Source organism: Molossus molossus, unplaced genomic scaffold (assembly GCF_014108415.1).
Source record: "Molossus molossus isolate mMolMol1 unplaced genomic scaffold, mMolMol1.p scaffold_m16_p_19, whole genome shotgun sequence".
In the NCBI taxonomy this organism is placed as follows: Eukaryota; Metazoa; Chordata; class Mammalia; order Chiroptera; family Molossidae; genus Molossus; species Molossus molossus.
Genome location: NW_023425354.1, coordinates 37,256,230 through 37,269,865, shown reverse-complemented (window position 1 = coordinate 37,269,865; position 13,636 = coordinate 37,256,230). Strand labels below are relative to the sequence as shown.

At 40.9% G+C, this 13,636-nt stretch overlaps 1 protein-coding gene across 1 annotated transcript in view; it reads right to left on the bottom strand.

Moving 5' to 3' along the window:
* The window catches only part of CRLF3 (cytokine receptor like factor 3), a 47,136-nt gene extending 33,570 nt beyond the window's left edge, over positions 1-13,566 (bottom strand). Inside the window, exon 1 of the mRNA XM_036268952.1 lies at positions 13,349-13,566. Coding sequence (XP_036124845.1) covers positions 13,349-13,465 — 117 coding nt within the window. The 5' untranslated portion in view covers positions 13,466-13,566. The remainder of the gene's footprint in view (positions 1-13,348) is intronic.
* Between the last annotated feature and the right edge of the window lie 70 nt (positions 13,567-13,636).

The window sequence follows — 13,636 nt, the reverse complement described above, 5'->3', positions numbered from 1 at the left end:
AGCAGTTGGAGTGTTGGCCTGCGGACCAGAGAGTCCCAGGTTCAGTTCCCACGGGGCTACCTACCAAAAAAATAAATAAAATTAAATAAATTAAAATAAAAAAAAAGAAGAAATGGTAGCTTAGCCCGGCCAGTGTGGCTCAGAGTTGAACGTTGACCCACGCACCAAGAGGTCACGGGTTTGATTCCTGGTCAGGGTATATGCCCAGGTTGTGGGACCAGTCCCCAGTGGGGGGCATGCAGGAGGAGGCCAGTTGATATTCTCTCTCATCAATGTTTCAACCTCTCTCTCCCTGTCCCTTCCTCTCTCTCTAAACTCAATAAAGAAAAAAAATTAAAAATAAGAAATGGTAGCTTAGAAAGCTACAACACAAAAAAATCCACTCGTGAATAAAATGCCCTCATTATACAAAAAGAAAATTAATAATTTATTTAAAATCCAAAGAGATGCCCTGGCTGGTTTTGGCTCAGCGGTTAGAGCGTTGGCCTGCGGTCTGGAGAGAACCAGGTTCGGTTCCCGCTAAGGGCACGTACCTCGGCTGCAGTTTGTCCCTGGCCCTGGTTGGGTCATGTGGGTGGCAACCACTCGATGTGTCCCTTTCACGTCGATGTTTCTCTCTCTCTCTTTCTCTCTCTCCCTCCTCCCTCCCTCCCACTCTATCTGAACAAAATATCAAAAAAATGTCCTTAGGTGAGTATTAAAAAATAAAATAAAATCCAAAGAGGCTCATGACAGGCAAAAAATTTTAACAAAAACCACACATCTGGGGCAATGACTTCATCTTTTTTGAGTCATGGTCCTCTTTGCAAATCTCATTGAGAGGTTTATGGACCCTCTTCCCAGAAAAATGAATAACCCATACCCTAAAGAAATTCAATTTCAGAGGTTACAAATTCCCTTAGATTCCCAACCATGGCTTGCTGGGGGCAGTAATTCTGAAAGCTGGTTTGCAGAAGAATCACACAGGCTGCCTTTTATAATTCAGATTGCAGGGCTCCATCCCAGACCTACCCAACTAGAAGCTTGGAAGAGGAGATGGAGGAGTGCATAGAGTTCTCGCTTTTCACAAGCACACCTGTGATTCTGCAGCCAATACTTTGAAAAACACTGCCCTAGGTCCACAGAGGCAGATTAAGAATTGCTATTCTACGAGATAAGACAGGAAAATCTTTATATTTCACACATATTATGGAAATAAGCCAGGTGTCTAAACAGACACAAGATTTTTTTTTTATCCTCACCCGAGGACATTTTTCCATTTTTTGTTCAGATAGAGTGGGAGAGAGATAAAGTAAGAGAGAGAGAAACATCGATGTGAAAGGTAGCCACACATCGAGTGGCTACCACCCACATGACCCAACCAGGGCCGCGGACAAACTACAACCAGATACGTGCCCTTAGCGTGAACCGAACCCAGGTCTCTCTGGACCGCAGGCTGACGCTCTAACAGCTGAGCCAAACCGGCCAGAACAATTTTTTCTTTTTTGACGTTAGTGGAAGTTACAGTGAATGGTATGTGTGCTGTAAACAGAATTCCTTAAATCATAAAATAAATGAGAAATATTAATTTGTTTGTTAACTCATCTCTGCAAAGTTACTAAAGAATATCTAGAAAATAAACCCAAGTAAAATTGTTGCTTGTTTTTTTTTTAAAAAGGGCCATACTCGCCCTGGCCGGTTTGGCTCAGCGGTTAGAGCGTCGGCCTGCGGTCTGGAGAGACCCGGGTTCGGTTCCCGCTAAGGGAATGTATCTCGGTTGCAGTTTGTCCCCGGCCCTGGTTGGTCGTGCGGGTGGCAGCCACTCGATGTGTTCCTTTCACATCAATGTTTCTCTCTCTCTCTCTGTTCCTCTCTCTCCCTCCCACTCTACCTGAACAAAAAATGGAAAAATGTCCTCGGGTGAGGATTAAAAAAATAAATAAGTAAATAAGGGCCATACTCAAAATGTACTTGATTTGGTTTATCACTCAACTGTGGGATCCTTGAGAATAAGGGCCTAACATACTACCACTAAACAAATAAATGCCTGAATAAAAATGTAGTTAATCATGTGTGCTCTTAAGATCTTATTAAAAGAACCAAGGAGAGAATGTCTTATAATTTTGCCACATCACCTAGAATTTTGTCAGAAATGCAGAAAACCTCAGGCCTCACCCAGAGCTACTGAATTAGAACCTGCATGTTTAACAGATCTCCAGGTGACTCAGGCAGACCTTACACATACCAGAAATAAATGAAGACAACATGCCGGAACACAGTAATATAGTTCGCACCCCCGCCACCAAGAGGAAATTCTACAGTCAAACACTATACCAACCAGGTCCTGTCTCGCTCTTTAACGGATACGGCATACACAGATACAGCATACACAGGAAGTATACTGGTTAGGTAAAGTCAATTTCCTCTTTAGAAAGAATTCAAAAGCTCCTTCAGCTATTGCAGGGCCTATGTTTTGTTTTTGTTTCAGAACCTCAGAAAAAAAAGGAAGTATGTGAACACAAAGCAGAGGGCCAGGGTAGGGAGACTCCATTTCCAGATAAACCTCCTGTACTTTCATTGTTAAATTTGTTTCCTTTTGTCTACAGAACCCCAACCACTGCTGTTTCAAACTTGATACTACCTTGGCATCATTTTTATCTCCCTGAAATAGTTCATAATTTAAAGCCTCAGTCATCTTTAAGCCAATCATGTAATCAAGTGCATCTGCTTGGCTTATTGAAACTTTAAAAAAATTCAACCTTAAAAAAAAAACAAAAAACATGTGGGCTCCCCCGCAAAAAAAAACACGAAGGCTAGCCCAGCCAGTGTGGCTCAGTGGTTGAGCATCGACCCATGCACCAAGAGGTTGCCAGTTCGAATCCCAGCCAGGACACATGCCCAGGTTGTGGGCCAGATCCCCAGTAGGGGACATGCAGGAGGCAGCCAATGGATGTTCCCCCTCATCGATGTTTCTATCTCTTTCCCCTCTCCCTTCCTCCCTCTCTAAAAGCAATAAAGAAAACAGAAACAAAAATAGGCAGGCTCCGCTGCTGAGTGAATTTGTTCCTATTCGATGAGGTATCATGGTCCAATGTGTTCACAGTTAGCTCATTTAATCTTCATGATGACTCTGAGAGGTGGGCCTGTATTGTTTATGTGAAGCTCAAAGTCAAATAACTTCCCCAAGGCTTCCAAGTGCCAGAAAGTCTAACTCCAAGGACTGTGGTCTTTCCACACACCATGCAGTTCAGTACTTAAGATCCCATCTGAAAGAGTTCCCAAGTAAAATGGCATCATCCAAATTTTCTCATGATCTTTGCCATGTCAAATCACTAGTCTAAGATAAATAAAATAAAGAAGAAAAAAGAAAGAAAGAAAGCGAGTTCCCAGGTTAACCTGTAAATTATGTACTGAATGAGTCACTTCCTAATATAATGTATTTCTTGTCCTTGCAGGAAGAATCCTGTCATGGCCAACCAGTCAGCCCAGATACTACCTGGCCATTCGAGGGCAAAGGTTTGCAACAAAGTTGATTTAAAAAGAACACAAATGATACACAACTCAAGGTCTCAAAAAAGAAAGTGTAATATACATTGTTTATGCTGATTAATAATATTCTGCATCATTTTTCCACTAAAACCTCTACTGTAACAGACCATTAAAACTTATTTGGGCCCTGGCTGGTATGGCTCAGCGGTAAGTGTCACCTAGAAACTAAAGAGACCCCGATCGATTCCACCCAAGGGCACATACATCGGTTGCGGTTCAACTCCGGCCCCAGTTGGGGTTGTGCAGGTAAGAATCAATCACTGTGTCTCTCACATAGATGTTTCTCTCTCTCTCTCTTCCTCCCTCTCGTCCTCCAGCTCTATCTGAAGATTAATGTAAAAATATCCTCCGGTGAGGATTTTAAAAAAAAAAACTTATTTGGGCCAGCCAGTGTGGCTCAGTGGTTGAGTGTGAACCCATGCACCAAGAGGTTGCCGGTTCGATTCCAGGTCAGGGCACATGCCCAGGATGTGGGCCCAATCCCCAGTGGGGGGCATGCAGGAGGTGGCCAATCAATGTTCTCTTTCATTGATGTTTCTATCTCTCTCTCTCTCTCTCTCCCTCTAAAATCAATAAAGAAAAAATATATAAGCCCCGGCGGTTTTCTCACTGGTTAGAACATTGACCTACGGTTTAGAGAGACCCGGGTTCAGTTCCCGCTAAGGGCATGTACCTCGGTTGCAGTTTGTCCCCAGCCCTAGTTGGTCGTGCAGGTAGCAGCCACTTGATGTGTCCCTTTCAAGTCGATGTTTCTCTCTCTCTCTTCCTCTCTCTCCCTCCCATTCTATCTGAACAAAAAATGGAAAAATGTTCTCGGGTGAGGATTAAAAAAAAAAAATTAAAACAAAAAAAACTTATCTGGGCCCTGGCCAGTTTGGCTCAGCAGTCAGAGCAATAGCCATGGACCAAAGAGTCATGGGTTCGAATCCAGCGAAAGGTACGTACCTCAGTTGAGATCTGATCCCCAGCCCTGGTTGGGGTCGTGCAGGAGGCAACAAATCAATGTGTCTCTCTCATATCGATGTTTCTCTCTCTCTCTCTTTTACTCCCTTCCTCCCTCCCAATCTATGGGGGAAAAAAATCAATGGAAAAATATCCTCGAGTGAGGAGTAAAAATAAATAAATAAAAATTTAAAAATAATAAAATAAAAAATAAAAGACAAAGATATAAAATAATAGTCTAAAATTGAAAAAAGCTAACCAAAATATTTCTTCTCAGTTCATATGAAATGTACCACATTAGCTAATTGTTTTTGTGCTAACAGCAAAACATTAGTCATTAAAAATAATGACAGCCATAATAACAATACAGTAATAGCTATCATCTACTGAATACCTACTGTGTCCCAGATACTTACATCTACGGTCTTACTTAAATCCTACCACAATCCTATTAAGAAAGAATCTGTAGATGAGTAACACATGAGTCAGAGAGATGAACAAGTTAATAAAGTGGCAGACGCCCTGGCAGGTTGGAGCATAGGCCTGCAGATCAGAGAGTCCTGGGTTCAGTTCCTGCTAGGGGCACGTACCAAAAAATAAAAATAAATAAATAAAATAAAAAAATAAAGTGGCAGAGAATTTGGACTGTCTGATTCATGCATGGACTCGTAAGTGTTGCTACGTATCCTTCTTACCTCTCTTAAAATTGGGCTATTTTTTTTCTTTTTTAATCCTCATCCAAGGATACTTTTCCATTGACTTTTAGATAGAATGGAAGGGAGGGAGGGGGAGAGAGAGAGAGAAATATCAGTGTGAGAGAGACACACAACCCTGACCAGGGCCGGGGATTGAACCTGCAACCAGGTACATGCCCTTGACCGGGAATCAAATCCGCAACCCTTTGGTCTATGGGTTGATGCTCTAACTGCTGAGTCCAATCAGCCAGGGCTAGGCTATTTTTTAATGTTTATTTAAAAACATTAAAAAAGAAAACCTTTATTATATGATTTGGTAGTCTGTTACATTGGTGGCTCCTAGTGATCAACTCTTAGTCCTCATATCCTTGTATAGCCCTCTCTCCTAGAACACAGGTTGGGCCTACGACTAGAAATGTAGTCAATGTGCAAAGCTATAGAGTGGAACTGACGTTCTGTCAGTTCTAGGCCTCAGCCTGAAGAAAACCTGGCAACTTATGCTTTTGCACTTTTGGGGGTCCCGAGTCACCAAGAAGTATGTCTACCTTCCTGGAGAAAACAAGTGGAAGGAGGAGGAGAGTGGGAAGGGTGGGAGGGAAGAAGATAGGGAGGAAAAGAGATTGGTACTGAGGCCCAGCCATACCAGAATTCCAAATGACTCCTGCTACCACTAAGCTCCAAACAGGTTAAGTGAACGTTCTAGCCTAAACATTTCAACCTTAGCTGCCATCTTATTGCAATCACATCAATGTGGCCAGCAAACACAGGAGAAATAGCCAAAGGAGCCCCAGTCAATCCTCAGAATAGCAAGCAAATACAATTAATGCTTTTTAAGCCGTTATACTTTGGCACAGTTTATGTAGCAACAAATAACCAAACCATATGATAAAACAAAAGTTTAATTCTTAATTATCTGCATTAATAAATATGGTGCATATAATTAAGACCACGAGCAATATAAACAAAAATGTCTAGTCTAGCCGGTGTGGCTCAGTGGTTGAGCATTGACTCAAGCACCAGGAGGTCGCCAATTTGATTCCCGGACAGGACACATGACCAGGTTGTGGGCCTGGTCCCCAGTGGGGGACATACAGGAGGCAGCCAATCAATGTTCTCTCTCATCAATGTTTCTATCTCTCTCTCCCTCTCACTTCCTCTCTCTCTCTCAAAAAAAAAATCAATAAAGGAAAAAAAATTTTTTTAAATGTCCACAAAATTACACTCACAATATTCATAAAGGCACTCATTCAGTATTTAATGAGGTTAAGTATGTTCCAGAAACTGGACTTATAAAGATAAATGAGACATGATCATGACCTTAGAAAACTGTCATTCGGGTAAAGGAGATAGTTGCATGTGCACATAACTATAATAGTATTATAGTTATGTAGTATTAAGTTCTTATATAAGTGGGATAGTCACAAACTGCCATCAGAGCTCAAAAAGAGCCTTTTGTTGAGAAAGAGAGTAGGAGCAAAGTAGGGGATGTCACTGTTTTTTTTTATTTTTAATTTTTTTTCTTTATTGATTTTTAGAGAGAGGAAAGGAGAGGGAGAAAGAGATAGAAAATGGATGAGAGAGAACATCGACTGGTCGCCTCCAGCATGCCCCCCCACCCCCGGGGATTTGGCCCACAATCTGGGCATATGCCCTGATTGGGAATCAAACCGGTGACCTCTTGGTACATGGGTCAAAACTAAACCACTGAACCACACCAGCCGGGCAGGGGACATCACTTTGAATAAGAATAATATTTAGTTGTATTATTATCTCAGCTATTTTTTTTTTCCTTTATTGATTTTTTTTAGAGAGAGGAAATGAGAGGGAGAAAGAGATAGAAACATCAATGATAGAGAACATCGGTTGGCCACCTCCTGCTTGACCCCACTCGGGATTAGGCCCACAATCTGGACATGTGTCCTCCGGCAACCTCTTGGTGCATGGGTCTACGCTAAACCACTGAGCCACACCGACCAGACTACAGCTAATATTTACTAAGCACTTCTGCCTGGCCAGTGAGGCTCAGTGGATGAGCATCGACCCATGCACCAAGAGGTTGCCAGTTCAATTCTTGGTCAGGGTACATGCCTGGGTTCTGAGCCAAATCCCCAATGGGGGACATGCAGGAGGCGGCCAATTGATATTCTCTCTCATCGATGTTTCTATTTCTCTCTGCCTCTCCTTTTCTCTCTCTAAAATCAATAAAGAAAAAGAAAAAAAGCACTTCATATATCCCAGACATTGTGCTAAGCATTTTAAATACATTTCTTATTTTAATTCCCACACTGGCCAAGTAAAGTACGTACAATCCTTATCCTTAATGTACAGATAAGGAAAGTCAAGATCAGGAAAGTTAGGTTTCTCAAAGTCTCATGACTAACAGGGGCAAGTACTGACCAAGTGAAATAACTGCAAATATAAGTTATTCATTGATACCTCTCAACAATAAAAGCCCATCTTATATCTGTTTGGCTTTTTTAGATCACAAATTAGCCATATTATTTACCAGGTTTATAGTGACAAGAACAGGTCTCTATCAAAATTATTCATACATTACAATTTACACTGAAAAAAAATCTATACAGAAAAACTAACATTCACACACTTTTTCATTAATGTCACTAATCTTAACATTATTGTATCAGAATGCTTGTGTTAATTCGTATATATATCATTCTATATTTCCAGTGAGTTTTGGATTCAACAAGTAGCTTTCAGGGTGTCATGTTTAAAAGCAATTGGGGAAAAGATTTATTCGAAAAAAGATGACTGAAAAGCCAATGTAAATATGTGGTCTTTTGCACACAAATATGTGTGCAGCTTTTTTTTCTTGGTTGTTGATTATTTAGCATTGCTTCCAGTGAGTGCTTTGGTGTACCTGAGACAATACACTTCAGCCTACCACCAACCAATACTCCACAGGTACCTATGTAATAGACTCTATTCACCTCTGCATTAAAAATTAGATTGCACATGGGGAAATTTTCCTAATAAATCCTTATGATATAATGTTAACCAAAAAAAAAAGGATGCAAAGTTGCATATCCAGTATCTTCTCAATTTTACAAAATAATATGTCTAAAAGGAGACACCAAAATGTTAATAATGGTTGTCTCTAAGTAGTAGAATTATGGGTTATTTTTCAGTTATTTCATCCATTCTTGGCTTTCCCTAGTCGTAGATTTAACCTTTTCTTAGGGCACTATAATAGGGACATTTTAAATACTACTACAGTAACAAATGATTTCAAACAGATTTTTGAACTATTTTGAAAATGGGTAACAGAAGGGGAAGTGGGAGATAAAAGCAGCAATAATAGCTTTCTTTTCTTTGCTGAGCTACTTAGACTTCCTGCCCTGGTTCTCTGAAATAACTTGTTTTTGTTTTTTTTACGCTGAGTTCCATATCTGTCCCAGTCTTTGACTAGAATGCAATTTGTTTTCAAATGCTATGAGAATAATAATCTACAGAAGACCTGGCATTGTACATTAGGAATATCAAGATTACGAGTTAAATCTTCAAGAAATGATCTACTAAAAATGGAAAACAAAATACTGTGAAAGACAAATAGTCACATTACAGATGTTAAGACACTCTAGGACAGCACTGGCTTGAGACTATCGATTATTCTCTTGAATATTGTTGTATAATTATCCAACAAACCTATGATATTCCAAACAATGTTTTAATCTTGAGGATGAACCACCGTAATTATGACAACACATGTGAGATTTAAATTAAACTACAGCAACCAGCAGAAAGCTGATGGAATGCTAATGATATACTCAAAGGCAGTGTGCCTCAAGTTATAATGTGCATGCATATCATACCTGGCAATCTCCTTAAAGTATAGGTTATGATTCAGTAGGTCTGGGTGGGGCCTGATTCCTGCATTCTGCACAAGCTTTGAGGCCATGATGTCACTGCCGTGGTCACGGACCACACCTGTAGTAGTAGCAAGGATCAAAGGGGCATCACTGGCCAGAGTTGGGCAGGGTCCTCACCAAATAGTATCTTAATTAGGTACCAGGATCTGGCCCTTTACTCTGAAAGAGCAGAGACTTGTTTTTGTCAATGACCTGAGAAGGACTGGATCCACCAATTAAAAGGTACATGAAAAAATAAATAAATAAATAAATAAATAAATAAATAAATAAATAAATAAATAAATAAAAGGTACATGAAGGCCAGCACATTCATTTTACTTATTTATTTATTTTCAAAGAAGTTATCTCTTTGTTTAAAAAATAGTTTTTACTGATTTCAGAGACAGCGAGAGACAGACAGAAACATTGATGATGAAGGAAACATTGATTGGCTGCCTCCTGCACACCCTCCACTGGGGATCAAGCCCGAAACCCAGGCACGTGCCCTGACGGAAAAACGAACTGGGGACCTCCTGGTGCATAGGTCGATGCTCAACCCCTAAGCCACACCAGCTGGGCAGCACATTCATTTTATAGAGTGGAATATAACTGTACATAGACTAGAATATTGGTATTTCTCACTGTAAGCACCTGCAGTACCTCAAACTAATCCCCTTTTGATAACATACAAAGATGAAGTTTCTAGACCTACAAAAGTGAGGACCAGGCCCTGGACAGTGACAATGTCATTAAGGTAGTGACACTCTGTAAGGCATATCCGACAGTCAGCTGATATCACTATGTGACATCTTAATCAGCTGTCTCTACTTACAACAAGCAGGAAAGCCAACTCTAGAAATAAACAAGTGATGAAAAACACAATGGAAGTAAAATCTAAAAATGCATACAGAAGAATTTAGATTTTTCTTATCTGTTTTGTTTTTAGAGGTGAAAGTGTAATGATCAGCCATCAAAGGAAAGAGTAAATCCATGAAGGCAATGCAGTATTTCTAGGACCTATAAGAATCTCTGACCTACAATAGGCACCCAATAAATATTTACTGAGTGAATGAACAAATGAGTATTTAAGGAGAGTGGGAGTTAAATTTCTTTGGCATTTACATCTTAGTCCCAAGGATTCCAGGTAGTTATAGAGAACTATTCTCAATAATTTCAACATCAGTTAGGCCAGACTAGCTGTAAACATTATCTGATTTCCTGAAGACAACGAACATCTCTCTAGCCTTTAACTTATTCAAACAGTAAGAGTTACAGACTACCCTTGCATTCCTACACAGAACTTCCTTTTCTCTTAAGACATAGGGTAGGGCATAAACTTAACCACAAGAGGAGAAACTGCTACATGTTGGCAGCTGTTTTTGACAAAATAACTTAAAAGATTTTTACTTTTCCTTCTAGACTTTCAAAGACATGATTTGTTAACATTAGACAAATTTCATGAGAGTTGTAAAGGGTAAGAAACAAAAGCAAAGATAAAAAGTATGCCAAGAGGTCTTGAAAAGGTTAAACAAAGAATTGCCATACCACTCAGCATTCCTAAGTATATACGTACTAAAAGAACTGAAAACATGTCCACATAAAAACGTGTCCATGAATATTCTTAGCAACATTATTCATAATAGCCATAAAATGAAAATAACCCAATTGTCTATCATATGATGAATGGATAAATAAAATGTGGTTAGCCACACAATGAATATTATTCAGCAATAAAAAGGAATGAAGCGCTAATACATATTACCACATATATGAACCTTGAAAACATTAGGCTAAGTCAAAGAAGTCAGTCACAAGGGGCCACATAGTGTATGATTCCATTTATATGAAATGTCCAGAATAAGCAAATCCACACAGAGACTGAAAGTAGTTTAGTGGTTGCCAAGGGCGGGAGGAGTGACAGCTAACGGGTATGGGATTTCTTTCTGGGGTGATAAAAATATTCTGTAATTAGATAGTGGTGATGGTTGCACATCTTTGTGAATATACTAAAAACTGCTGACTTGTACACGTTAAAGCAGAAATTTTATGGTATGTAAAATTATCTCAATTAAAAAAAAAATCATTCTCCCCCAAAATAAAATCATCGAGTAAGAAACATACAAAAATGGAAGCATCCCTTCCTCTAGGCTCTTCTCATCCTTTCCCCATGCAAAATCTTCGACTAAAAAGCCATATATTTTATGTAGTTATTCTGAAAATGACTGGAGCCCTAAAAATATCCTAACCACCAAACAAAAGCAGCTGCTTATTTTGATAACATTTCTGTAACACAGACCTTCCTTAAAATGCAAGTTGACAGAGGGCTTATTCTACAAACCCAAACATACAATCCACTAGAATTAGCTTTGAGGAGAAACACCATTGTAGCTAGCACAAAACAGACTCCAGTTCACAAAAGAGAACGACAGTCTAGTCAGAAAGCAATGTCATCAGAAACCAAACAGTAATGGATGTTCTTAGTGTTTTCTGTCTCAATCCCGAGAGAATGGGCCTCAGAACAAAACAAAACAAACCCATACTAAACTACACTAAATTATCGGAAAGTATGTCCTGTTTTAAAATTATTAGATATAAAAATTTTAAAAAGATAGGTTTGGAAATTGAATACTTAAACTTTCAGCATGAGGTCATAAAAAATAAATTTTAATGCATTCAATATCACAACAGAAATTAATAAGTACTAGTCCCAGGAGCTAAGCTCACTCATTAAGTGTCAACTCTACTGCTTAATTGCCGATACAGTTACACAACAGTCCTGTTTATATGTATCTTAACTGGCTGAAACATTAGTCATAAAATAAGAGATACTTTAATTTTTTTTAAATATTTTTTTATTTATTGATTTTAGAGACAGAGGAAGGGAAAGTAAGAGAGAGAAACATCCATCGATGAGAGAGAACATCAATTGGCTGCCTCACACATGCCCCCACTGGGGACTGGGCCCACAACCCTGGCATAGCGACTTCCTGCTGCATGGGTCCATGCTCAGTGAGCCACACCAGCCAGGCAAGATACTTTAATCTCTTTTTAATGTCCTAGATTTAGAACCTCTATTTCAAAATAGCAGAAGGAATAATGCAGATATTTTCAAATGGAAATCAAGATTGGAAGGCCTTAAAAAGCATTCACTAAATCAAGATAACCATATCTGGGCTTTGCTCCTAAACTATGAATGATGCCTGGCCTACACCAGCTCTACAAAGATCTTAAAATATATAAAATCTAAAGCATGCTGAGTATCCAAAGGCACTGTTATCACAGCCCTCTTCTGTACATTTTCAGATTCTATGCAGCATGGGAAGCACTAGGATGACAATTTAGATTACTATCAATAAGGTGAAATCACACCAGCTCAAATGATGAATGGATTCCCACTCACTTAAATGATTCCACTCACTCAAAAAGTATTTATTAAGCACCTATGTTAACAGTAATTTGAGAATTATCTGTCCTATCACACACTGGGAGTGGGTTATATCTTTGTCTGTATAAGTTCCAAGGTTATCTTTGACAACCATGTGCACAGGGGACAGGTAAGTGCTGTCACTTAAAAGTATACTTAGCTTCTCCTTTCAGTGCTCCTCTCTTTAAATCTGTTTTTCCATTTCCCTACACCTTTGTATTCCATCCCTCAAGTATTTTATTTCCCTTTTCCTGACCTTTCAAAACAGCTTCACCTTAAATTCTAAACCATCTAGAATGGGGTTAACGATAAGTGGTTTTCTAAAATGCATTCAAGACCACATAAAATATTAAGTACCATTCTCAGGCATTAATCCCATTCATTTTAATGTTGACTCTACGGCTTCTCAATCTCTCTCTCTAATCCTCCCCTTCTAATATCCATTTTACCCCCACCTTTAACTCTCCCAAAGTCACCACCCCACGTTTTCATCAGGCTCCATCCCCACGACAGGTTTTTCCCCAAGAATCCCCACCTCCTCCTTAATCTTCACTACCCTCTAGGACGTCCTCGGATTTTGCCGCGGTCCCTCATTCTTCTCCACCTCGGACCTCACCCCTACCCCCACTATTGCCGCACACAATTTCGGGAACGCCCCCTCACACTCTCCCTGGATTCCCCCAACCCGTCTCTTCCCCTTAAGAAATCCCCCGCGCCCATCGCACACACCCCCGAGAGCCTGCTAGATCTCACAACACCTTCAGAGCCTCTTCCCTTCTCCCTTCACAGTTTTCTGACACCACCGCCCCGAGCACTCCCGGCCCTCGCCCACCCGCCCGCACAGCCCGGGCTCCCCGGGGCCCACGGCGCCTCTCCGGGCACGGCCCTCCGACCTGCCTCCGCGCCGCCTGCAGCCCCTGCAGCCTCTGGCCCAGCTCCCGCCGGTAGCTCTGCGCTGCCTCCACGTTCTCGCGGGCCTCCTGCAGCAGCAACTCGGGCTCCAGCTCCATCGCCTCCTCCTCCGGCCGCTCGGCCGGCGGCTCTAGGCGCGGTTCCCGACTGTCCCGAGCGCCGCCGAGCGGCCCGGCGAGGCCGAGCGCAGGCGGAAGCGCCGCCCCGCCCCGCCCCAGGGCGGCCTTGATTGACAGGCCCGCGCCGGCGCTTCGCGCGACGGACGTCTA